This window comes from Nomascus leucogenys, chromosome 20 (assembly GCF_006542625.1).
Source record: "Nomascus leucogenys isolate Asia chromosome 20, Asia_NLE_v1, whole genome shotgun sequence".
Classification (NCBI taxonomy): domain Eukaryota; kingdom Metazoa; phylum Chordata; class Mammalia; order Primates; family Hylobatidae; genus Nomascus; species Nomascus leucogenys.
This window is the reverse complement of record NC_044400.1, coordinates 47,315,813-47,341,807: the sequence shown is the minus strand read 5'-3', so window position 1 is coordinate 47,341,807 and position 25,995 is coordinate 47,315,813. Positions and strand designations below refer to the sequence as shown.

Genomic DNA, 25,995 nt, shown 5'->3' with positions numbered 1-25,995 from the left:
TCAGTTTCGCTCTGGTTTTGTAGTTGATTAGAATTCTTCACACCACAGGAGTGTATTCAGACCAGCCATTCTTCCCATAAAAGAAAAAAAGGATATAGTTAGCCATGTGTTTTATTTTTCTAGATTATCTCATCACTTATGCAAGTTTATGTTCATTTTCTGTATGTCCATCTGTGCTGGATGCTGCACTAGAATATCTACTATTATCCAATTCTGAGGAAAGATACCATTCTATTTTTTTCTTTCCTTCTACTTCTTTCTTCTTCCTTCTTTCTTCTTTCTTTTCTTTCTTTCTTTCTTGCTTTCTTTCTTCTTTTTTTCATTTTTTTTTCTTTTGAGACACACTATCACTCTGTCTCCCAGGCTGGAGTGCAGTGGTGCAATCTCGGCTTGCTGCAACCTCCGCCTCCCAGGTTCAAGCAATTCTGCCTCAGCCTCCCGAGTAGCTGGGATTACGGGTGCACACCACCACACCTGGCTAATTTTTGTATTTGTTTAGTAGAGACGGGGTTTCACCATGTTGGCCAGGCTGGTCTCGAACTCCTCAGCTCATGTGATCTGCCCGCTTCAGCCTCCCAAAGTGCTGGGATTACAGGCGTGAGCCACCGCACCTGGCCTATTTTTTTTTTCTTAGACCCTGAAAATAATCTGAATTATTCTACCCTTTGAACACCTTACCTTTACCAATGATTATATTATTACATCCCAAACAGTAGGAAATGTATTAATGGTATTTCTGCTATTTCTGGTGTCTGGGGTCATCGTAGACTGGGAATAGAAGCTGATTATGGAGGGTCAGAATTTTGTGTTGAGATTTAAACTACATTTACCTTTGGATCAGAGTGAATTTTTCTCCGCCTGAGCTGTCAGCCAAAAAGCAATTGGATTATATCAGCCTGTGGTCACTGCTGACTCACTTGACAGGCTTGTCTCTTGTATTAGTCTCAAAGGAATTCTATATTGCAAAAGAAGAATATGTTTATTTCTTAAATGCCTTCACTGAGTGCAGAAGTTTAGGGTGATCCGGAGATATTCTATTTCCCTGCCCTGGGTTTCACCATCAGGCTTGGAAGCTGCCACTTGGAAGGAAAAGCAAGCATAGAAGCCAAGGCCAGATGGATGAAACCTTGGCAAAAAACAAGGCTGAGCTTCTGCCTCTGAGTCTCTGCCATCTTTTTCCTTTTTCTCTCTCAGGATTTTTTTTTTTTTTTTTTTGACAGTCACCAAGTACCTGTCTTCCAGGATCAGCTTTTAACATCCTGCCCCTCTTTTCCGTATCTCTTATTTACCTTCTCTTCTTCTACATTTTTTTTGTCTTATTTCCCCATTAACCAGAAAACAATTCGTACAAAAGATTCGGTCATAATCACTAACATGCATTTATTGTGTGCTGGGCACTGTGCTGAGTATTTTATTTGCATTATCCCACTTCATCTCCGTAATCACCCTATTAGGTAGATATTATTATCATCTCCCTGCACAAATGAGAACATTGAGACCCAGAGACATTATCTACTTTGTCCAGAATTACACAACTAGTAAAAAAAAAAGAGCCAGGATTCAAACCCAGGTCAGTTCAGCCTGAGTAGCTAGTGTTTTTAACTATTAGACAGAGCCTCCCAACAAAACAAATGTAACATGGTTATTTTTAGAGACACCTGCACACTTAGATTAGCTCTAAGGTAGATTTGAGCTGTGAGGTAGATTTGTAGCTGAAAGATTTGGTTGTCAACTTTGGTTGTTTCCATGCAACTGAGAACAAACTGAGACTAAAGAGACACAGAATGAAGCCACGTGAAGTTATTTGGCCCCTGGGTGGTTCTCACCACAGGCCTCTTCATCATTTCACAGACATTTACATCAAGCAGTTTCCTGGTCATCATCAACACAGCATCCTGTCTCACAGGTGACTTTGATATCACAAAAACGTCTCCATTTCCTTCTCCCTTCCCCTTCTCTGGTGCCAAGGAAGCCCATTTGTACATTACCACCTTCCTGAAAATCCTTAACCCTCTACTACCTTCCCAAAGCGTGGGGGTTTTTTACTTATCTAGACAGCCTTTAAGCTGAATCTTCAGTACCAAGCTCTGTGAGACACTGATTGATGTTTAAAGAAGTACTGAACAATGCCTTTCTACCCCTGAACTTGTTTCCTGTTAAGCTCAGGAACTAATGATCATGGTGGTGGTGATAGTGATGTGATGATGATGGCATACTTACTGATCATTCGCTATATTTCAGACACAAAGTACAGAGTCTCTACCTCTACAATCTCATTTAATCCTCCATATCAACCTTAGGATATAGCTACTATTATTATCATTTCCATTTTACAGATGGAAAATGAAGCTCAGAGAGATTGAGTGATCTGCCTATGATTATCCGACTAAGAATTAGAAAAGCTGGGATTTATATCCAAGCAGTATGTAGAATTCTAAACATAGCCATGGAGAAGCAAATACCTGGTCATAAAGAAGAAAATTTGCTCGTTTTTTCCTGGGGCTGAGTTCCCCTCTTTCAGCTAATATTTGGCCTCCTCCTCCCTGCTCTCTATACTGTGGCCTCAAGCAGCGACAAATTGCTCCACAAATCTCTCTGTCAGACAGCCAACCACGTTTCTCCTGCCAGCACCCCTGATCCCAGGAGAAAATGAGTGCCCTATGTGACCTGGTCTCCCTCATGTTATAAACCTTGTATGTTGAGTGATTCATTTCTCATTGAAAAATATGATCGCCTTTTGACATTTCTGCAGGAGAGCTCTAGTCAACTCCCCTTGGGGAAAAAAATTCCACTGGTAGGAAGTGATAAAGGACAAGAACCCAAATGATGAACTGCAGGACAGAAAGACCCCGGCCATTTCTCTGTCAGAAAAAATCATTTGTTCCCACAGGGTATCTTGATCAGGAAGGTTTTTCCCCCAGACATCCGAGCGGCTTCCTCCCTCGCTTCTTGAAGGTGTTTATTCAAAAACCACCTTTTGAATAAAGCACCTTTCCCACCTTCGTATTTTTTCTCTTCAGGACATACCACTGTCTAACATCCTTTATATCCTACCGATTTTTCTGTTATCTGCCTTGCACGAGGATGTAGATTCCAGGAGAGGAGGGATTTTTCTGTGTTTTGTTTGTTACCATATTCCTAACACCCACAGCAGTGCTTGGCAAGTAGTCGGTGCTCAATAATTATTTGTTGAATTAACAAATAGGTCAAAGTCTTCTGTGTATAATCTGTAAATGCTGAATGAGAGAACGGAAATAGCTGTAGTATAGGGTAATTTGTGGGAAAATATCTGGTTGAGTTACATTAGGAAATGTTAACTGTGAAGTAATGGTGCTCATTTTAACGGTATGTGGTGGTATAGCATAAATGAGTATGATTGGGGAGCTTAGAAATGAGTAAGTTTTTTCCCAATAAAATTAATACGATGTACTCTTTTTTTACTTCGAAGAATTCACTGTTTGAGGGGTCTTTCAAGATTCTTCAGGATAAGGTAGACTGCAGTGAAAATTCAGAAGCCCTGAAGAAGTTATTGGTGGTGCACGAATACTCTGGAATATTATGCAACAGTAAAAACAAATTAAAAGAATAGAATAGATCCCTGTAGTGACAGCTCCAAGATGTGTAAATGAGTGAAAAAAAACAGAAGCTGTAGTATGATATTTGTCTACAATAACATGTTTGTACACACACACACACACACACACACACACCTAGAAGATCCGAAAGGATACACATGAAACTGTTAACATTGCTTATAACCAGAAGTGAAAGGGGGTGCCATAGGTGGGGGAAAACATCAGAATTTCACAATAATCAAAAGGGACTGCAATGTTATTTGCAATAATTATGTTTGTATAATGAAATGTATTAATGGAATACTTATGTAACTAAACTTTTAGAAATCAAAACAGGAAGCAAAATAAATTGCTTCTGATAAGGGAGGTAAGAGGATAGGGCCCTGCCAGAGACAGAAAGTGTAAAAACACACAGATTGTTTTTCACTAGAAGAGCCAGAAGTGTCCATGAGAGTGTCTAAATGATTTGAATTTATTTGTCATCGATGTGCCTGTAAGTTTCTAACACAAAGTTGATGACTCTACACATCTCTCCTTGCTTTCCTCAGAAAAGCCCAAACCAAGTATTTCAAACGCATAATTTGTAAAGATTGTGATGATGTACACAGAAAAATTTGTCATTTCCATCTCATTGAAAAAGGCCTCTCACTTCCTTAGCCAGATCGTCTCTCTAATCCTCAGACTAAAACTGAACAGCTCTGGGATACAAAATGACTACAGAAGCAATTTCAGAAACTTCTGGAGGGAAGCATCACACAAACGAATGATTCTGTGGTTCAGAATTATTAGCTTGATGCCCAGATGCATATCGTATTTGCAAGAGGCAGTTTACAATCTGCTCATCTTAACAAATGCAGCACAAGGGGATTTAAATCCCTGCATTTGCAATTTCTGTCTCTCCTTCTTCAAATTTATGGTGAAAAAGTAGACACCAGTAATGTGTCAGGGTTGAGTGAACTGAGGTGTCTGCTCTGCTCTCACAGCTCTATTTCACTCAAAGGAGAGTAATAAATGGAAAACAACAAAAAAGTCTCAGCAGATAATGAATCTGCGTCCTAATGAACTTCCCAAACTACAAAATGGATTTGTAATTTACTTGATATTGCCCAAACCATTTGGTGCCTGTAGTGAGGTGTTAAAGTATTTTGGACATTTTAGACCACAAATATGCATTTTAAGCAGTTCCTCAATGATTCAAGAAGGCTCTGAACTACCTTTCCCTGTCAAGGTAAAATTTTCCATCAATGACAGTGGAAGGCATGTTTCCATCCTTCCCTGTTTACTGCCTTGATAATGATGTGATTGATTACTAAGGAGTCTTGGTCTATTCTACAGACCCTGGGACTACAGCGTGGCCATTTATATAAGAAATGGGTGTTACAAGCCAATGCGTGGTATCACACATCTGTCTTTATTTTAAAACCACTTGGTCTCTGGCAAGAATTGTAGAGTGGAGGCTCACATTTATTCAAGGGAAGTCATGTGCAAAATAACATGTTTGCTTGCTGAACAGGTCTGTCACTTGCTGGTCATCTCCATCTGGGTTTGCTGCAAAGGAAGCAGTCGATCGGTCACTACTAGGGCATCAATACCAAATAGGAATAATACATATGAAATGGTCTGAAATTAGTAGGCTTTAGAAATGAAAAGCAGCTAGGCACAGTGGCTCATGCCTATAACCCCAATACTGTGGGAGGCTGAAGCGAGAAGATCGCTTGAACCCAGCAGTTCGAGGCTGCAGTAAGCTATGATTGTACCACTGAACTCCAGCCTGGGGAACAGAGGGAAACCCTATTTCTAAAATTAAAAAAAAAAAAGGCTCATTGATTTTTAAAGATCTCTATGTATTGCATCCAAATGTTGCCTTTTTTTCATGCCAGAGCTAAAATGGAAATAAGTCATGAGATAAAGTAAAAGAGAACATCTACTGATTTTCATGAACTCATACTTTTTATTCATTTAATCACCTCTCTATCCTTATGTTCATCCAGTCAGTCCACAAACATTTATTACAACTGTTGTATACTTTCCCAAGTAAAATAAGGTTCAATTTGAAATTTACTTTGCACTTCTTTCATCCAAAATTATATATTAGCTTGAGCAAAGCAATCCACTGGATATATCTATGGCTTCTGAAACCACCCACTATGTGCTGGTGACATTCAAATTTCTACATGGAGCCCAGACATCACTCTTGAATTCCACCTTTATCATCAACTTCCTACCAGACCCCAGTTCATCAGTATTTAAGTGTCCCACTAAACTTAATCGAAACACATCCAAATTGAATTAATCCTCTTTCCCCCTCCTCTTATTCTCTATTTGAGCTGGATGTATAGTGTGGCCTCTGCCAGAAGCCCAGCTATGGCCATAGATTGTTGCTTTTCCTCACCCTCAACACACAGCCAGTTTCCAAGTGCTATTAACTACTTCTTTGTGTATCTTCCTCCATCCCATTGCCTTGGTCTTTCTTCACTTTCTTCTCATCCTTCCTGCAAACTAGTGTGATAGAGCAGCCTGGTCTCAGCACAGGTCTCAGTTCCCTTCCAAACCATCCATGAGAGTAGTGTCAGCATAGTCTCTCAGAAAGTGCAAATCTGGTTATTCTTCTGTTTCAAACCTTCACTGACTCACCCTAGCATTCAGGAAAATGCCCAAACAAGGCCTTTTTATGGTCCGGCCCCTGCCTATCTTTTCAGGCACCTCCCACAAGACTCAAGTGTAAAATCCTCCAAAATCCTCATGAGTTATCCCTTGCACCGTGAGCCTTCTTACCTCTATATAGCGGCAATTTAACTCATGCAGCTACTACTATGCATTGATTAGAGACCACGAGGGACTCACATGAATTGAAAGACTCACTAGTATTGATGTCATAGACCAATGCGTTCGTAAAATCAGCATAGCCTCATTAGCACAAATGAAACTGGGCTTTAATGGAATTTATCTTTGGCCAGATTGTTTTTTAATCTAGCTGTGGCACCACCCCAAAAGAGTAAATGAAATTCCACATGTCAGCCAGGCGTGGTGGCTCACACTTGTAATCCCAGCACTTTGGGAGGCCGAGGCAGGTGGATCACGAGGTCAGGAGTTCAAGAGCAGCCTGGCCAACATGATGAAACCCCATCTCTACCAAAAATATAAAAAATTAGCCAGGTATGGTGGCGCGCATCTGTAATCCCAGCTACTTGGAGGCTGAGGCAGGAGAATTGCTTGAACTTGGTTAGTGGAGGTTGCAGTGAGCCACACTGCTGCACTCCAGCCTGGGCAACAGAGACTCTATCCCAAAAAAAAAAAAGAAATTCCACATGTCCTCCTATGTCTCAGTATTCTTACTGTGGTGATTCAAGAACTGGTTTTTAGGGAAAACTGGAAAGAAAACACAAAGGATTTTTCTAGAAAATGTGTTTGCTTAGCCATTAATAAACTTGTTTTTCCTTAACCATCAGGACTTAGTTTGTTATTATGCATCGGAACTCTCCAAGAGAGGGATTTAAGGAGCAGCTTTTCTCCAGGTTGAACAGGGAAGCCTGGTTTCAGAGCACTGATTAACAGCTACCCATAGTGATTTTCTTTGAATGCAATCTGGCTTCCCTGTATTCCAGTGTAATAAATCATTCTTTCAGCTGTGCAGTAGCATTTAAGGACTACCTGCTTAATCTTTAATTGGCTAAGTAGTTACAAGCTCAAATTATATAGTGTAAAAATATTGCTATAGATCACAGTATTGTCAATTTTCTCCTACAGAATTCTGACATTCTCAAACGTAACAAAGCTCACCTCTCACATTAATGACTGAAATGTCCTTGGAATAGAGAATGACATAGTTATTATTTGCAAAGAAAGTATACTTCTGTCTCCTGAATGTCAGGAGCCCACACGTCATGTGCACATGAGTGTGTGTGTGTGTGTGTGTGTGTGTGTTGGAGGACATGTAGACCTTGAATTAGGGCTTCATTTTCTGTACATCACTGATGAAGTAGCTTTGTATGTGTTCCCTTCAGCACAGCCAACTTATCTTTTAACTAATCCTGTAAGGATCATTTAACTTATCCTTATCAAATGTGTCTCCTCCTCCGGGAAATCTTCCCTCACTTACATCTTCTATCTAGATTCAGGTGCCCCTTGTCTGGGCTACCACAGTGCTCCATTCACTGGTAATTTTCATGTTAGGTACATGGCTTGGTACTAGCAATTTAAAGATGGATAAAACTAGTCCCTCAAGGAGTTAAGACCCAGCCTACCCCTGTTCAAACTACATTGTAATTGTTTGGGTCACCTGTCTCTGGTATCGGACTGTGGCTGGTATATGCTAGGTGTCATATTAACAAATGGATGGATAAATAAAAGACCTTTGCTTCAACAACATGTTAATATCAAAAGGGAGACCATCCAGGGCTTTAATATGCAATAAATTTCCATTAAATTTCACTGGAAAAACTGCTAATAAACGAGGTCTGGGTGCTAAGGTGATGGAGGAGTCTCCACGCTGCTCACCTATTGTGTTGAGGTTAAACAGGTAAGAAACTAGCTTGTTTGGGGTACAGGTGGGCCAACCTGGGTCCCCAGGGATGGGAGACCTACATATTCAGGGCTCATACAATTGGCTCCCAAGAGAAGTCACATAATCTACTGTTAATTATACTAGAGTCGCCATTAAATCACACTCCTTTCCTTATTTAAGAAGAAAATTAGCTCTCTAGCTCACTGCAGACCACCCCTTCCCTCTTTCTCCTCTCTCCCTTACATACCCACCTTATCTAAGAAAAAGTTCAAATGTTTAGCCAATCAAGTCTAGCTTAGATTGTGCAATCTGACCCCAGCCAATAAAAAAAGAGCACAAGGGCAAAATTTACGTCAAGAATAAAAACTTTCACTCTCCTTTGTTCTGTGTGCTCTCTAGCGACTGACCAAACAAGAAGCACCCCTCTGCACAGAAGGAAATTTGCTTTGTTAAGAAATCCTTTGTCTAAGTACTCGTTTTCCTTACGACTCCGAGCTTTTTTTCCAACATCTTCTCTTCTTCTCTCACCTCCTGATATGGTTTGTACCTGTGTCCCTACCCAAATCTCGTGTTGAATTGTAATCCCCAATGTTGGAGGTGAGGCCTGGTGGGAGGTGATTGGATCATGGGGCAGAGTTCTCATGAATGGTTTTGCACCATCCCCTTGGTGGTGTTCTCATGATAGCGAGTGAGTTCTCCCGAGATCTGGTTTTTTAAAAGTGTGTGGCACCTCCCCCCATCTCTTGCTCCTGCTTTTGCCGTGTAAGACACCCACTTCCCCTTCACCTTCTGTCGTGATTGTAAGTTTCCTGAGGCCTCCCCAGAAGCAGAAGCCACTGTACTTCCCATATAGCCTGCAGAACCATGAGCTAATTAAACCTCTTTTCTTTATAAATTACCCAGTCTCAGATATATCTTTATAGTAATACGAGAATAGACTAACATACCTCCCTACTCTGCCTGCTCCTCCATCCATCCCATCCCAACCAGCAGAGTCTCTAGAAGACAGCCTGTGTGATTTCTGTCTCTGATAAAATTGCCGGCACTAAAACATGTCATTGAAAGAGGTCTTTTTTGCTTACATTGATCTAATTCTTCTGTAAAGAAGCAACAATTACTAAATCTGGAGAACTTTTCTTCTAGTATGAGTCTAATTGTCAGAATAAAGTTAGTAGAAATAAAGTAGACAATTTTTGTTTTGTTTTGTTTTGAGACGGAGTCTTGCTCTGTCACCCAGGCTGGAGTACAGTGGCACAATCTCGGTTCACTGCAACCTCTGCTTCCTGGATTCAAATGATCCTCCTGCCTCAGACTCCTGAGTAGCTAGGATTACAGGCGCCCACTACCACGCTTGGCTGATTTTTGTATTTTTAATAGAGATGGGGTTTCGCCACGTCGGCCAGGCTGGTCTCAAACTCCTGACCTCAGGTGATCACCTGCCTCAGCCTCTCAAAGTGCTGGGATTACAGGTGTGAGTCACTGTACCCGGCCGACAATTTTTTAAGTATCCTTTTTTTTCCTACTGAATTTTCTACCCTGAATAAAGACTAACACAAGAAAAATATCTCACTGTGATGTAATCATTAAGCACTGTTGTTTTGTTTGACATACTGGAACTTTGTAATGCTAAATTGCTTAAAAAGAAACCGTACATTGTTTGCCAAAATAAAAATGGAATAGAAGTGATTTCCTGTCTCTCTGTAGACAGGAAATTTCAAGTAGAAAAATGTGTTTTGAACCCAGCAAGGGGAAAGGGGACTTTCCAGATACTCAGTCCATGACTTTTTCTTATCATTGCTTGGGTGTTTTTGTATTGTAATAAATTTTTTTTCTTTTTTTTTTTTTTTTTTTTTACCACAGAGGATCTCGACATGGCTTGAAAGAATTTCTCTTAAAAAATCAATTAACACATTGCTTATTGATCCTATTTTATGAGCATCCAAAGTAAAAAGCTTAATTCTGTGCAATTCTTCTCACAACTACCAAATAATTGAGTTCTTTGAGGTACTTTGTTACATGGGTAGAGATGAGAGAATGTTTGTTGTGTAGGGAACTTGTGGTAGAGTATGGTTTATAAGTAGGCCTTCCAAGCATTGTTGAGATCAAGAGATTCGCAATACAGAACTCTCTACTAGAAGTGTTTATGAAAAGGATTTTTCTGTATTGAACAGTCTTTTTTTCCTAAGAAAAAGATCCTAGCCAGGTATGGTGGCTCTCACTTATAATCTCAGCACTTTGGGAGGCTGAGGCAGGAAGATCACTTGAGGTCAGAAGTTCAACAAAAATGATTCACTTTTGCCTCCATGATTCAGTGATTAAGATGCAACAGAGCAGTGGGTTAAGAGCACAGACTTTAAAACCAGACTGCCTGGGTTTGAATTTCAACCCTGCCACTTAAAAGCTGTGTGACCTTGAACAAGTTTCTTAACCTCTCTTTGACTTAATTTCTTCACTTATAAAAAGGGGTAATAATAATGGTACTTACCTCCTAACCTTGTGAGGAGAATATGAATTCATTAATTAATACATGCTAGGTGCTTCATATGGTACCTGGCACATAGTCAATACTGTTCTAAATTCCCTTCCCAGCTCCTATCCCAACCTTGGGCTACTTTTTACAGTGGTTGCATGAGCTATGGCTACCTTAAAGCAACTGAATAAGTAGAGCAGCTATATATCCTTTAGTGTGAGTGAAGAAAGATCCTTTCCCAATACACACAGCTTACAAGGGACAGACTTAGAAATGGTAATCACTTTCAGAACTCTAGCCCATATGCTTCTCCAGAGCAAATCACTTCCTTTCCAAACATGAATTTCATATAAGAGAATAAACATTTACAGATAGCTGGAAAGAAGCAAGGCTCCATATAGGGACATAAACTAATGCCTGTCTTTGCCAGATACCAAGTCCCTAAGAGGTCTATCTCTGAAACAAGCCTTTAAACTACACAAAGCAAACTGTCAGTTTGGGGGGAAAATGAGGATTTTAAAGTCACTATCTCCTATTAAATATTGCAGATACACACACAGAGAGAGAAAAAGAAGAGAAGTTGTGCTTTACACTAAAAAGGGACTTAGGGAAAAAAAGCAGCCTGCACTACCCTGGGGAAAGGAGACCTTGTCTTCTTTCCAAATTCCATCATTGACAACCTCTGTGATGTGATCTTGGGTGAAACCCTTAACTGCTAGGGGCATCAGCATCCTCAGCTGTAAAATGAGGGAGTTGAACTAGATCTACAAGATTTCTTACAGCTCCGACATCCTATGACTTTATAAAATAAAATAGATGTTAAATATATCCAGCAGGCAACAGAAACTAACTCTGGAAACATAAGCAGGAAAAGGATATTTTTGCAAGAATATCACTGGTAGCCCACGGAATCAAAGGGAAGGCTGGAGAACCAGGTTCAGAACTGATGTGGTTTGGCTGTGTCCCCAGCCAACTCTCATCTTGAATTGTAGCTCCCATAATTCCTACATGTCATGGGAGGGACCCAGTGGGAGATAATTGAATCAGGGGGGCGGGTCTTTCCCATGCTATTCTTGTGATAGTGAGTAAGTCTCATGAATCTGATGGTTTTAGTAAGGGGAGTTCCCCTGCACACACTTTCTTGCCTGCCACCATGTAAGACGTGACTTTGCTCCTCCTTCACCTTCTGCCATGATTGTGAGGCCTCCCCAGCCACGGAAAACTGTGAGTCCATTAAATCTCTTTCCTTTATAAATTGCCCAGTCTCGGGTATGTCTTCATTAGCAGCATGAGAACAGACTAGTACTAGAACCAAGGCAGTTTGGTGAGGATAGGGGATGTGTTTGGGGTTTAGAGGCAGGAATAACTGAACTAAGCTACTGAAGTGAATGAGCTTCATTTTTCCCACCCTTACCTCACTGAATCAAAAACTCAAAGTCCTAAGATAGAAGGTCAAATTAGCCTAGCTCAAGTTACATGCCTCTCATAGGCTGGTGGGCAAGAACCCTTGATTAATAGTCCCACCAAGACATTGTTCAACCTGAGAGAGGTGATTCCCTAAGGGGATATTGGGGTATGATTATGAGAAGTGCAACGACTACTGGGCAGCTCTTCACTACAAATGTTGTGTCTGTCTTTGTGATACCACACACTAATAGAACTTTTCTAAGTCAAAATTGATGGATTATTTTCACAGCCCATCTGAAAACAGATGTAACTTTGGATAGAGATATTGGCCCCATGACAACACTGTATCCATACATAGATGTGACCACCCATCACAAAATGGTAGACAATGACACATGCTTGCAGAACAGCCTTCGCATGCCTCAAGAGATTGTTCTGGGGGGAAGAAAAACACAAGTCTGTGTTTTGTTTTAAATGTTTCTGTCAGCTGGGCACGGTGGCTCACACCTGTAATCCCAGCACTTTGGGAAGCCAAGCCGGGAGGATCACGAGGGCAGGAGTTTGAGATTAGCCTGGCCGACGTGGCGAAACACTGTCTCTACTAAAAATACAAAAATTAGCTGGGCATGGTGGCACTCACCTGTAATCCTAGCCACTTGGGAGGCTGAAGCAGGAGAATTGCTTGAACCCAGGAGAGGGAGGTTGCAGTGAGCCGAGATCACGCCACTGCACTCCAGCTCTGGGCGACGGAGCATACTCCATTTCAAAAAAAAAAAAAATGTTTCTCTCTTTGCACATCTCCTTGGATGTGAGAAGGAACATTCACAGAGGCACATTTTCCTCTTCTTCCATGTTTACAGAGCCCTGGTTTTATTCTGATGGTCAATTTTCCTCCCCAACTTGAGAATCAGGTTAATCCTGATTGGTTGGAATTAGTCATGATGGTCCCATATCCCCTGCCATTGGGTGGTTTAAGGGTAGCTCTGTGACCTTGCTCTAGATGCTCTGACATGAGAATAAATCTGCTGGGGATGGAGGAGACTCCTTGTAAAGGTTTCTTCACTTGTATAAAGGACATTGTGGCTATAGCTGTGGTGGCTCATGCCTGTAATCCAAGCTACTCAGGAGACTGAGGTGGGAGTATAGTTTGAGCCCAGGAGTCCGACACCAGCCTAGGTAACTAAAAAAGAAAAATCATAGTGTAAAGATATGATGATTGGGCCGGGTGCGGTGGCTCATGCCTATAATCCCAGCACTTTGGGAGGCCAAGGCGGGTGGATCACGAGGTCAGGAGTTCAAGACCAGCCTGCTCAACATGGCGAAACCACATCTCTACTAAAAATACAAAAATTAGCCAAGAGTGGTGGTGGATGCCTGTAATCCCAACTACTTGAGAGGCTGAGGCAGGAGAATTGCTTGAACCCCAGAGGCAGAGGTTGCAGTGAGCTGAGGTCGAGCCACTGTACTCCAGCCTGGGTGACAGAGCAAGACTCCATCTAAAAAAAAAAAAAAAAAAAAGATGTGATGATTGTCTCTGCTATGGCCCCACCATTTAATATAATCTTTCCTTGAAACCATGACAGGGGAAGCCAGAACACAAACACCAACAATCTGAAGATGGCAGAGAAGAAAGAACTTGAGTGCTTGATGATATGAATCTTGAATGAAGCAACCCTGGAAGCACCCTATTTATAATTTCCCATTAGATAACATAATAAATCTCATCACCATTTAAATCACTTTCACTTGGACCTTCTACTATTTGCAGAAGAATTATCTTTTTTTAGTTGACATGTAAAAATTGCACATATTTGTGGGATATAGAGTAATATTTTGATACATGTGTAATGATTAAATCAGAGTAATTTGCACGTCCATCACCTCAAACATTTATCATTTATTTGTGTTGGGAACCCTCACAATCCTCTTTTCTACCTATTTTGAAATATGCAATACCATTTTGTTAACTATAGCCACCCTGTAGTGACTATACAGTGACTTCCTATCTGTAATTTTTTAACCATTAACCAGTCTCTCCCTATCCTTCCCTCTCTCTACCCTTCCCAGCCTCTAATAACTACAATTATACTCTCTACTTTTACGAGCTCAACTTTTTTTAGCTTTTGCATGAGTGAGAACATTTGGTATTTATCTTTCTACAACTGGCTTGTTTCCCTTCACACGATGTCCTCCAGGCTCATCCATGTTGCTGTGAATGACAGAATTTTATTTTTGTGTGTGTGTGTGGCTGAATGGTATTCCATTGTGTATATTGATATGGTTTGGCTGTGTCCCCACCCAAATCTCATCTTGAATTGTAGCTCGCATCGTGGGGAGGGACCCAGTGGAAGATAATTGAATCAGGAGGGCGATTTCCCCCATACTATTGTCATGGTAGTAAGTCAGTCTCACGAGATCTGATGGTTTTATAAGGGGAAACCCATTTTGCTTGGCTCTTGTTCTCTCTTGCCTGCCGCCATGTAAGACATGACTTTCACCTTCTGCCATGATTGTGAGGCCTCCTCAGCCATGTGGAACTATGAGTCCATTAAACCTCCTTTTCTTTATAAACTACCCAACCTTTGGGTATGTCTTTATTAGCAGTGTGAAAACAGACTAATACATATATGTACCACATTCTCTTTATTCATTCATCCATTGATGGATCTGTAGGTTGGCTTCATATTTGGGCTACTTTGAATAGGGCTGTAATAAACATTGAGGGGCAGGTAGTTCTTTGATATATTGATTTCCTTTCCTTTAGATAAATACCCAGTAGTAGCACTGCTGGATCATGTGGTAGTTCTATTTTTAGTTTTTTAAGAAACTTTCGTACTATTTTTCATAATGGCTGTACTAATTTACATTGTCACCAACAGTGCACAGGAGTTTCCCCTTCTCTGCATCCTCTCCAGCATTTATGTTATTTTTTGTATTTTTGAGGATGGCCATTTGACTTGGAGTGAGGTGATACCCCAGCACGGTTTTGATTTGTATTTCCCTGATGATTAGTGATGTTGAACATTTTTTCATATACTTTTCTGTTTTTATGTCTTCTTTTGAAAAAAAAAGTCTATTCAGAACCTTTACCAAAGTACATAATTCCCAGTTCACAGAAGATTTTTTTAAATGTATATTTTAGTTTTCATGGCCCTAGGTTAACCTGGTAATACATCTTACTTAAATTTTCAAAACTTAAGAACTCCTTTCCACTCATTATCCTAAGATTGCCATCCATTAGAATAGTACGAATAGTTGGAGATGGTGAAGAAACATGTAGACAGAAAAAGAAGTAAAATAGACAAGGAGACAGAGAAGGAAGTAAATGGAGTCAAATTATGAGAATAAACTGTCAGAAAATTGAGTCCAAGTCTTTATTCCACAATGTTTGACAGAAAGGGAAAGGAAGATAGTTCAGAGAGAGAGAAACAGACAGAAGTTATCTACTGACAGAGGGAGAAGGTAAAGATGGATGCAATTCAGTATAATATTTGTCTATTTTTGAATTTTATTTTACTAAATATTAAATAGGTACTAAAGTTCATTTCACAGTATATGTAAGCTATATAGAATTGTGACCCAGTGAACTCTCATACACCGGCCACCAAGTTTACAAAAGAACATTATCCTTGTGCTAGAAGACCCTGATGTGTGGGCCTCCACTTCCATCCCCTTACAGATAACCTGAATCTAAAGTCAACATCGGGCTAACTCCATTAACCCAGATGACTATCGCTTGGGAGAAGCAGGTTGGAGAGAAGAGAGTCCCTATCCTCAGAGATGCAGAAGCTGGAGATGATACGGTTCCCACTCTCACTCGCAGTCTGGGAGGGAAAGAGAAATGAATACAACTAGCTGCGGTACAAGGCAAGATGTGAGAAGTACCACCATAAGAGGACTAAATCCTAGAAAAAAACACAGAAAAACAGACATTGTTCCATCTGGGGTGAGCAGGGGAAACTTCATGGACAAGGTGGCCTATCTGCCTTTGGTGAAAAGGATTTATAAAGATGAAAGGAAAGGGCAAGTGTAACAATCATTAAAAACGCAGGGAAGAGAAGGTGGTCTGAACGACTCTTTCATCCAGGGATGACTAAGTATAGGAGAGGGAAGAGTCCAACTTCAGGCTAGGATGAAAGTACAGAGTTTGGCAGAAATCCTCTGGAAAATAAAAATTCTTCTAGAAACTAAAAACTAGCTACAAGTTTGGGCAATATTTATTTTCTGCACACGGGAGTCTAGAAGGTCGTCATGTGTGTCTCATCTCTCCTCTTTTCTCTGCCTACCCTATCACCCCTGCATCAAATCACTTACCAAGCACCACCAATTCTCCATTCATATCCTCTCTTCTATCTCTTCTTTTTGTCACTCTAATTCCACCGTGTGCTTAATGACTGAAAGACTCCTGTATGGTGCCATGTTTCCTCTCTCCCTCTTCAATCTACACCTGAATTCTCTGAATGGCAGGCTAGGGACCTGGCTGCTTAGCAGGATGCAGAGGTCAAGGAGCTGAGTGTGGCTTACAGCTGGGGAGGAAAGCCTTCAGTGAGAGCCACGAACACAGGACTCAGCCACAAGTCATAGGGAGGGGTATGGGTGGGGCAAGGTCAAGTTTGGAACCAACTGGAAAGCAGAGTACACGAAAAGCTAGTGGTGTCAATGGGAAGCCATCAATCATACCAGGCACCAAGGACCACTGGTTGGTTTTTACTGGGGCCAGTTGTATGGGGAGGGGGACAGAACTGCCAGGCTAGGGGAGGCACACAGAGCCAGTGACCACATAGCAACCAGTGAGATGACTTCTTCCAGGGCCCAGTTCACCCAGCCTCCTTGCGCTCCCTGAAGACATCTTTGAGTGCTCTCAGCCGCAGCCACTTCTCTCAGACACGCCCTCCATCCATTTTTCTCCCTTTGCCCTGTCTCTACCCCATAGGGCAGATTGTAGAAGCTGCACAGGCTTTGCAGCCTGACCAACCTAAGATTGAAGCATATCAATCAATAGGATTGGTGAGCTTCCCTTGGCCTCAGCTTCCTCAGAGAGAATGACACCTGTTTCAAGGCATCATTGTGAGGAAGAAATGAGAGTACACGGGGCCCATGCCAGATGTAGAGTGAAGGCTTGATAAATAGGTCTTTTTTATTTTTCAGAGACAGGGTCTCACTCTGTTGCCTAGGTTGGAGTGCAGTGGTACAACCATAGCTCACTGCAGCCTCACACTCCTGGCCTCAAGTGATCCTCCTGCCTTTGCCTCTCAAAGTGCTGGGATTACAGGTGTGAGCCACTGCAACCAGCCTAGTTCTTTACCCAACAAATATTTATGAAGAACCTACTGTGAGCCAAACACCTTACCAGCTGCTGGAGATATTATGGTGAGCAGAACCAGACATGTTCCCTGTCCTCATGCAGCTTCCAGTCTAGAGAGGAAGACAGACATTAATTCGTAACCACAAAAATAATGACAAAGTAATAGGTATGAAAAGGGCTATGGGGGCTGAGAACGTGTATATTTGAGAGGTTTGGTGATTCTGAGAAATCAGGAAAAGCCATCTTCAAAACCCTGCTCAAAAGCCTGCCCTAATTCCTCCCAACTAGAAGTGATCCTATTGGCTTGTAAATTCTCAGCAGGAAGCATGCATCCTGCAATTGACACTTAGCTTACCATATTGTGTCCAGGATTTTCACCAGTGGCGTACACATCCTGTCTCCTCTGCCAGAGTGTAAATTCTCTGTAGGCAGAGTAGACCGTCTACATCTTTGTGTGCTTCACAGTATCTGTTAAAAGTCGATTATTTTAATGAATAGCTGAAATTAGCTTCCTGAAAGCTGCCACGATTTAACTGGACTCGAAGCTTAACGTATGCTTTTTGCAAGCCACGTTCTCATTGATTTCTAAGTCATTTGTCAGAACATAAGAGGTGATGTGTAGGGAAACAATAATTTGGCTTCTGAGAAATTGCATAATATCCATACCTCATAGGGTGTAATGCCCCTACACTACTGCCGAAAAATCCCAGACCTGAGTTTGACTCACCTATTATTTAGGGATACACAGACAAGAAAAAGTGAGACTACTATAATTCCGTTTGCCAAATCTTCAATCTCTAAATTTTACAATTAGAATCTCAATTTGTGATCTAGAGAAAAAAAAAATCGAATACCAGAAAAAAAACCTCTGTGTGCTGGAGTATTCACGCCTGTTAGATTGCTTATGTAGGAAGGGAAAAATATCTTTTCCTTCTACCCTTTTAAATTCAGAGCTGAATCCTCTATAATAAAAGATTAACCAGAGAAAAACATGGTGATTTATTTAAACAAGTTCTACGTAACACAAGGGCCATCCTTAGGAAGTGAAGATCAGAGGAAACAGTTACACTTGAGTGTTTTTAGTAGTAGGTTTGATGAAGAATGGAGAGAGACTTGCAGAAATATGATCAGGCAAAAAGAGTACTAGATCTAATAGGAATAAATGGAGGGAAAATTAGCAGAGCCCGTTTGTTCAGATTCTCCTCTGTGTCTCTGTGTCTTGGGAGACAGGGAACCGCCTTTCCTCTGTGGATATAGGAAGAGCACCTCTCACATGAAGGTCCTATGATGTGTTTTAGAGGAAGGTCAGCAAAGGTTTTATTACCTGCTTCCGGGGAGAAAGGTGGCAAAGGAAGGTCAGAGTAATATTTCCACTTAAAATTTGCCATTTTCTCAAATCCTTCAGCTTAAAAAATTCAATTTGCCAAGGTGCCATATTTTTGGGCAGCATGTCCTCAACCCCATCACTGATTATTAAATCTGACCCTGCAGTTAACCCTGTAAATCAACTCAGATAAGCAATTGTAACCATATAATGATGGCCAGGAGATTAAGTTCCATCTTAACTCTGGAAAAGCATGTTTATATTTTAATGTTAAGAGCTGCCCTCTTGTCTATATGTGCTTTTTTATTGTCATTAATAACTATAATTATGCTTGACATTAATAATGGCTATAACAAATATGAAAGCCAAAAGAATCAAAGGAAACATTTTGCTATTAGATTTAAGTACTTAAGTATTTTATTTAAATTCATTTTATTTTGGTATCTTTGATTTCTTTTTTTTTTTTTTTTTTTTTTGAGACAGAGTCTTGCTCTGCGCCCGGCTGAAATGCAGTGGCGTGATCTTGGTTCACTGCAAACCCCGCCTGCCAGGTTCAAGTGATTCTCCTGCCTCAGCCTCCTGAGGAGCTGGGACTACAGGCGTGCACCACCACACCCAGCTAATTTTTGTATTTTTAGTAGAGACAGGGTTTCACCATGTTGGCCAGGATGGTCTCGATCTCTTGACCTCATGATCCTCCCACCTCAGGCTCCCAAAGTGCTGGGATTACAGGCATGAGCCACCACGCCCAGCCTCTTTGAATTTTTTTAAAAACATCCTGGTGCCAAAAGGCAGCAAGATTCATAAATGCAAACAAACATATAAACAAACAACCAGACCCTCTTAAATAATCTGTGAAATAAAAATAATCTATCTGCATAGGAAAAAATTATCAAATCAGCATCTACAATGTGGCCCAATAAAAGAAAGGGTTTTCATATTTGATCCTGTTTTTGGTTCCTCAAAATTAAAATCTTGACTCCATTCTGTGCTGTATAATGATAGATTTTTTTTTTTTAAGAAGAGAGAGAGTAGGAATTCTCTTGCTGTTTCCATGGGTTTCATCATCTTTTTTTCCATGACTCATAATGGCTTCTTGCAAACACTCTTGTTCCCTTGATCTCATGGGTCGAATGAATGCTCTTAAGCCAGTTTTCATCAACCAGTCAGCATTCCTCCTGCTTTCCAACTGTGCATCCTCGGCTGGACACAAACATTTTCCAGTCTACTCGTACACAAAATAAAATTATGAGTATTCTTCAGAGGGCTCAGTCCAAGTTGCCCAGGGATATTCTGAAGATTTAAATAAAAGCAAGAAAATATTATTCACACAAAAATTTTGTTAAGTGTTACTTGAATTAGAACTGGTAGAAAACAATTTTAAAACCATTTATTAAAACTATGCCTTATAAGACCACCAAAAACTGTCCTCAAGTCTCTGACTCAGGGCTCTTTCAGGGCAACCTGACCGCCTCAGCCTCCCAAAGTGCTGGGATTATAGGCGTGAGCCACCGCACCCTTCCATGACTTCTTTTCCTTTGGGTAGATACCCAGTAGTGGGATTGCTAAATGGAACAGTAGTTCTATTTTTAGTTTTTTGAGAAATCTCCATACTGTTTCCTGTAGTGGCTATAGTAGTTTACATTCCTGCCAGCAGTGTATAAGAGTTCCCAAAGTTGGGACAGTTATTCTTTCTTTTCAGGGTGACCCCAGGGCTGATTCTGTGTTACGCCATGGCACCCCCCATTATATCCCTAAGAAGACAATGTGCTCAGTGATAACAAACTTCTCAGCCTAGGACCAAGGAAACCTAGAGTCTCCTCTAACCTCTGCTGCTACAGCATGTTTGGTTTATTTTCTTTCTCTATCAAATGAAAGTGTAAGTGTTCATGCCAGCTTCTTTCAATTATAACATTCCATGATTCTAACACAGAGATATAGAAATTGGGATTTATTCATTTACTTAACAAATCCTTATTGAACATCTAAAGGCGAGGCATCATGTCGTCTGAAGGAGGAGTCTCTCTATCATGCTCCCCAAGTCCCTCTCTTCCCATGTGAACACCTTTATCATGTTACTTGGGTCTTTATTGGAATTAGGGCTTCTCTAATCTGACTCCTCCATTGACTATATTGTTGTTTTTGCCAATGAGTAGGATTCTCAACATACAGTAGGTGGTCAAAAATCATTTGGTGAATGAACAAAGAAAAAGGAACTCTTCAGATGCAAAGATAAGCATCCCAGAATGAACAACCAGAATGAGAGGTCTCAAGCGTAATAATTTCCAGTAATATTTCATTGACACAATCATATGACTACACTATATGCTACTTAGGAATTTCTGAGCCAACAGCAGATCCTGGTTGCACTGAGACCCAAAGTACTAAGACCTGCCTCTCTTAAACCTTGAACACAGACAGATCCTTGGCACTTAGTTTCAGTTTGGCGTATTGAGCCATCTACGCTGGATCCCTTTGGCTGCCTCTCCCAAGCTGCCCTCCACTCATTTCCACCCTACTTGATGCCCTGGGAGGCCAACTTACATAACTGCCTCCACTGCGCTCCAGAGCCCTCTGGCTCTGGCTGGGTTTGGCCAATGGGGGAGTACTAGTACATTAGAGGAAGAGAGGATGGCAAAGTTGGGGTTTGTTTGTACAAATTTATGGGGTACTTGTTAACTTTTGTTCTATGTATATAATGCATAGTGATTAGTGATCAAGTCAGAATACTTAGGGTATCTGTCACCCAAGTACAATACATTTTTGTGTAATTATAGTCACGCTACTGTGCTTTCAGACATTCAATGTATTCCTTCTACCTAACTGGACATTTGTACCCTTTAATCCATTTCCCTTCATCCTCTCCCCACAACTTACCTTTCCCAGTCTCTGTTCTCTATCTTTCCACTCTACCTCCATGTGATCAATTTTTTTAGCTCTCACCTACAAGTGGAGAACATGTGATATTTGCCTTTTTGTCCGTGGCTTACTTCACTTGAGATAATGACCTCCAGTCCCATCCAAGTTGCTGCATATGGCATGATTTCATTTTTTACGGCAAATATTTCATTGTAGATATGCACCACATTTGTTTATCCATTCACCTGTTGATGGGCACTTAGGTCCATTCCATATCTTTGCTATTGTGAATAGTGCTACAATAAACATGTGAGTATAGGTATCCCTTTGCTATCGTGATTTATTTTCTTTTTCTGTTTCTTTCTTTTTTTTTTTTAGACATGGTCTCACTTGGTCTCCCAAGCTAGAGCGCAGTGGCATGGCATGAACACAGCTCACTGCAGCCTCAACTTCCCAGGCTCAAGTGATCCTCCTGCCTCAGCCTCCCCAGTAGCTGGGATTTCAGGCACGTGTCACCACACCTGGCTAATTTTTATATTTTTTGTAGAGACAGGGTTTCACCATGTTGCTCAGGCTGGTCTCAAACCCCTGAGCTCCAGCAACCTGCCCACCTCAGCCTCCCAAAGTGCTGAGATTACAGGTGTGAGCCACCACACCCTGAGCTGATTTATTTTCCTTTGGGTAGATATCCAGTAGCGGGTTGCTGAATGGAACAGTAGTTCTATTTTAAGTTTTTTGAGAAATCTCCTACTGTTTTCTGTAGTGGCTATACTCTTCCTACCAACAGTGTAAAAGAGTTCCCAAAGTTAGCATAGTTATTCTCTCTTTTCAGGGTGACCCCAGGCTATAGTGTCCCTTGACCAAATGTCACAGCTCCTGTCGGACAGCCCTCTTCACACACTGCGTGTGTGTGTGTGTGTGTGTGTGTACATGCATGCATGTCTGTCTCTGTCTCTGTCTCTCTGGGTTTCTTTCCCCTTTAGTCTTGAAGACAGTAGCAGGGCCCCACTATTCCTAGTCTCAGGGTGCTGCATTCTCCCCTTTCGTTTTTCCCACACTCTAGCTTAATATGCACTTCATTAAACTCATCTCAAATTATTCAATTTGAGTACAATATCAATTTCCTGATAGGACCTTGACTGATAACCACCCACGTATTCTGAAGAGTAAATGATATAACCAATTACCACAAAGCACAATAAGGGGCATGCTAATAAATGCTAGTTTCCCTCCCCTTCCCTGTTATAATTTTTATACCCCCTACAATGGCTATTCCTAGTGCCTTTAACATAATTGCTACTTAAGAAAGGTTTGATGAATGAATAAAAAAAATTTCAACAATTTTGACCATACTTTTAGACTTAAATACATGGAAATCAATATGCATTAATTTAGATTATCAGATGTTACATTTAGAGAAGTTTTTATTTCAATAACTGGGGAGGAGGCAGTTTGCTTTACACATCTCATTCTCTATTTTCTCATAGTCTAAGTTATAGCTCAACTCCAGGAAAAACAGGGCCAAGGGATAAGCTAACATCTCAGGAGCAGTTTAAAAGACTAAGAGATTAGTTTAACAGACTAAGAGATCCATCTACTGATCCTTCCTAGATCTTAGAGAAAATAGTCATTTTATTTCATGTCATCTAATTCATATGAACTGACTTTGCAAATTCATCATTTTCTACCTCCTACCAGACAGAAATGGAGTTTGGGATCAACTGTGCATCCTTGAATCTATCTGTGTTTATAATGAATAAAGTCGATAAAGCCAAATCATCACTCACCGTGTATATTGATCTCACTGATGCACTGTGGAAGTAACTTATAGTTCTGGTATTGGGGGAAGCACTTCCTGGACTTGATCCAAAGGCAGCCTCTGCGTGGTCTCTGCTATTTAAGAAGGAGAACTGTTTTAGTCTATATGAAGCAAACAGCAAAAAGACACATGCTTATCCTAATGTAGTAAGTGTAGTAAGAGAACAATGCTTACCTCTAGAAAGGATTTTGGGACTTTCTACCCTCACTAATTTTCCTGCCTACCTCTCTAACACCTTTCATCCATTTCTCTCAACTCCTCACCCTACGTCCTGGGCACAAAGACCTGAAGCATACTTAAGGAAGACAACGTAGAGAACAAATTTAAAGTCCAGTGTCAAGTAGCAAGCAAAGAATCTTAGTTTGGAAACTGACTGCAAACATTTTATTCTATCACATTTTGTTGAAATATGTCCCTAAGGAGAATATTAATGATGTCTTTGATCTCAGGGACAATTTTACCAAGAAGCAAATTACAAATTAAATGAATTCTAATCTGTTTTCCTGCTCATGACTGTGTGATTTTATAAAATTCTTCTAATATTATCCTCAGCCGACTTTGAGATGGAAGATGAAACTTTATTTCCTACATTATGGCATCTCGTTCATTCCTCTAAGATCCACGGTCTTGTTTTTCTAGCTTTTATATTGAGAACTGAGTTTTTGTTTCATAGATATCTCTACTTTTGATACAAAACCCTGAACACAGGTGAAATTGAGGTGACCTACAATTTTTTTTTTTTTTTAAGACGGAGTTTCGCTCTTGTTGCCCAGCCTGGAGTGCAATGGTGCCATCTTGGCTTACCACAACCTCTGCCTCCTGGGTTCAAGTGATCCTCCTGCCTCAGCCTCCCGAGTAGCTGGGATTACAGGCATGCACCACCATGCCCGGCTTATTTTGTATTTTTACTAGAGACGGGGTTTCTCCATGTTGATCAGGCTGGTCTGGAACTCCCGACCTGAGGTGATCCACCCACCTCAGCCTCCCAAAGTGCTGGGATTACAGGTGTGAGCCACCGTGCCCAGCCGAAGTGACCTACAATTTAAAGAGAAGTTTGGGTGGTTGCTACTTAAGAAGAGAAATCATAAAGGGAGATTTAGTGTATTCAAGAAAATGATGCTTCTTGTCCATGAAGATGATCAAACACTGGTACAGAAATACTGTTGAAACTTCTCTGGGAATTTTTTTTTTTTCTGAGACAGAGTCTCACTCTGTCACCCAGGCTAGAGTGCAATGATGCGATCTCAGCTCACTGCAACCTCTGCCTCCTGGGTTCAAGCAATTCTGTCTCAGCCTCCTGAGTAGCTGGGATCACAGGTGTGCACCACCACACCTGGCTAATTTTTGTATTTTTAGTAGAGACGGAGTTTCACCATGTGGGCCAGGCTGGTCTCAAACTCCTGACCTCAAGTGATCCACCTGCCTCAGCCTCCCAAAGTGCTGGGATTACAGGCATGAGCCACCATTCCCTGCCTCTTGCTTTCTTTCTTTCTTTTTTTTTTTCCTGAGGAGTAGTGGGGAGGGATTCACTGCCTTCTATATCCAGAAGGTCAATATTCTTGGCACATAGTAGGCTCACACACAAAAAACTGTTTTTGGAAGAATTTATTCTGAATGAGCCTGAGCAGCCTTTCACGTGTGTAAGCACCAGCCACTTGTATTTCCTTTTCTGTAGGCGGTCCAGTCTTACCCTTCATCATTTGCCTACTGGATTGTGGTCTGTTTTTCAATTATTAGAAGCTCCTTATTTACTACAGAATTAGTTGCTTACTCGATAAACTGCAAATAATTTTGCCCATTAGTTGTTAGTCTTTTATCTTAGCTTGTGATAGTTTTTTTGCTGTGTACAATTTTTTCCACATAGTCAATTTGATGAGTCTCTTCTCTGAGTTTTGTGTCATGATTAGAAAGACCAATTTCGCAGTTATAAATGGGTCGTAGCATTGATTCTTCTATTTCTTTTATAGTTTAATGTTTAAATTAAAATCATTGATCCATTTAAGTCACCCTAATGTGAGTGTGAGATCTTGATTAAGTTAACTTGTCCTAAATTAGTATTCAGTCATCCCAATACCAGTCAGTTAGTAATCCAGTACCTTGATGGAATGAATATCTCTCCTCTATTCTTCTATTTCAATTTTTTCCTGGTTATTACTCACAGTTTACTTTTCATAGGGATATTGAAATGAACTTTTTATTTCAAAAGATATTATTTTTATTTATTTCGGAAGAATTACCATCTTTATATATTCGTCTTCCTCTTCAAGAACATGATACACTTTTCCATTATTCAAGTCATTTTTATGTCACTCAGCAGCATTTTACTGAAGTTTTCTTCAGAAAGATCTTGCAAATTTCTTATTAAGTTTCTTCCTAGTTACTTTATCTATTTACAATTGTTTTAAATGCAGTGTATCTTCTAACTGGTTATTGTTTAAACTGTGCTACTGGACTGCTAATGTTTTATTTAGGATTTTGCATGGATATACACAAGTAAGATTTCTCAATGATCTACCTATTGTTTAAATAGGTAGATCCTATTGATTTTTAAAATATTTTTGTACCCTGTCCCTTACTGAATTTTTCTTTTTTATGACTTTTTTTTAGGGAATTATCTTAAGTTTTCCAGGTATGCAATTGTATCATCTGCAAAATAAGTGATCATTTTACCTATTCTTTCCAATTTTGAAACTTTGTATTTCTGATCGCTTAACTAACTGTGTTGACTAGTA

At 40.5% G+C, this 25,995-nt stretch overlaps 1 protein-coding gene across 3 annotated transcripts in view; it reads right to left on the bottom strand.

Moving 5' to 3' along the window:
• Positions 1–18,144: 18,144 nt before the first annotated feature.
• Positions 18,145–25,995, bottom strand: part of TMEM156 (transmembrane protein 156) — a 62,343-nt gene continuing 54,492 nt past the window's right edge. The window contains exons 6-7 of one of the 3 annotated variants that reach the window (XM_012499654.2): positions 23,232–23,334; positions 18,145–19,878 (exon numbers count right to left, since the gene is read on the bottom strand). In XM_012499654.2, coding sequence (XP_012355108.1) covers positions 23,270–23,334 — 65 coding nt within the window. In that variant the 3' untranslated portion in view covers positions 18,145–19,878; positions 23,232–23,269. Of the gene's footprint in view, positions 19,879–23,231; positions 23,338–25,995 lie in introns of all 3 variants that reach the window. The other 2 variants (XM_003258585.2, XM_030801013.1) reach the window with 2 other exon arrangements.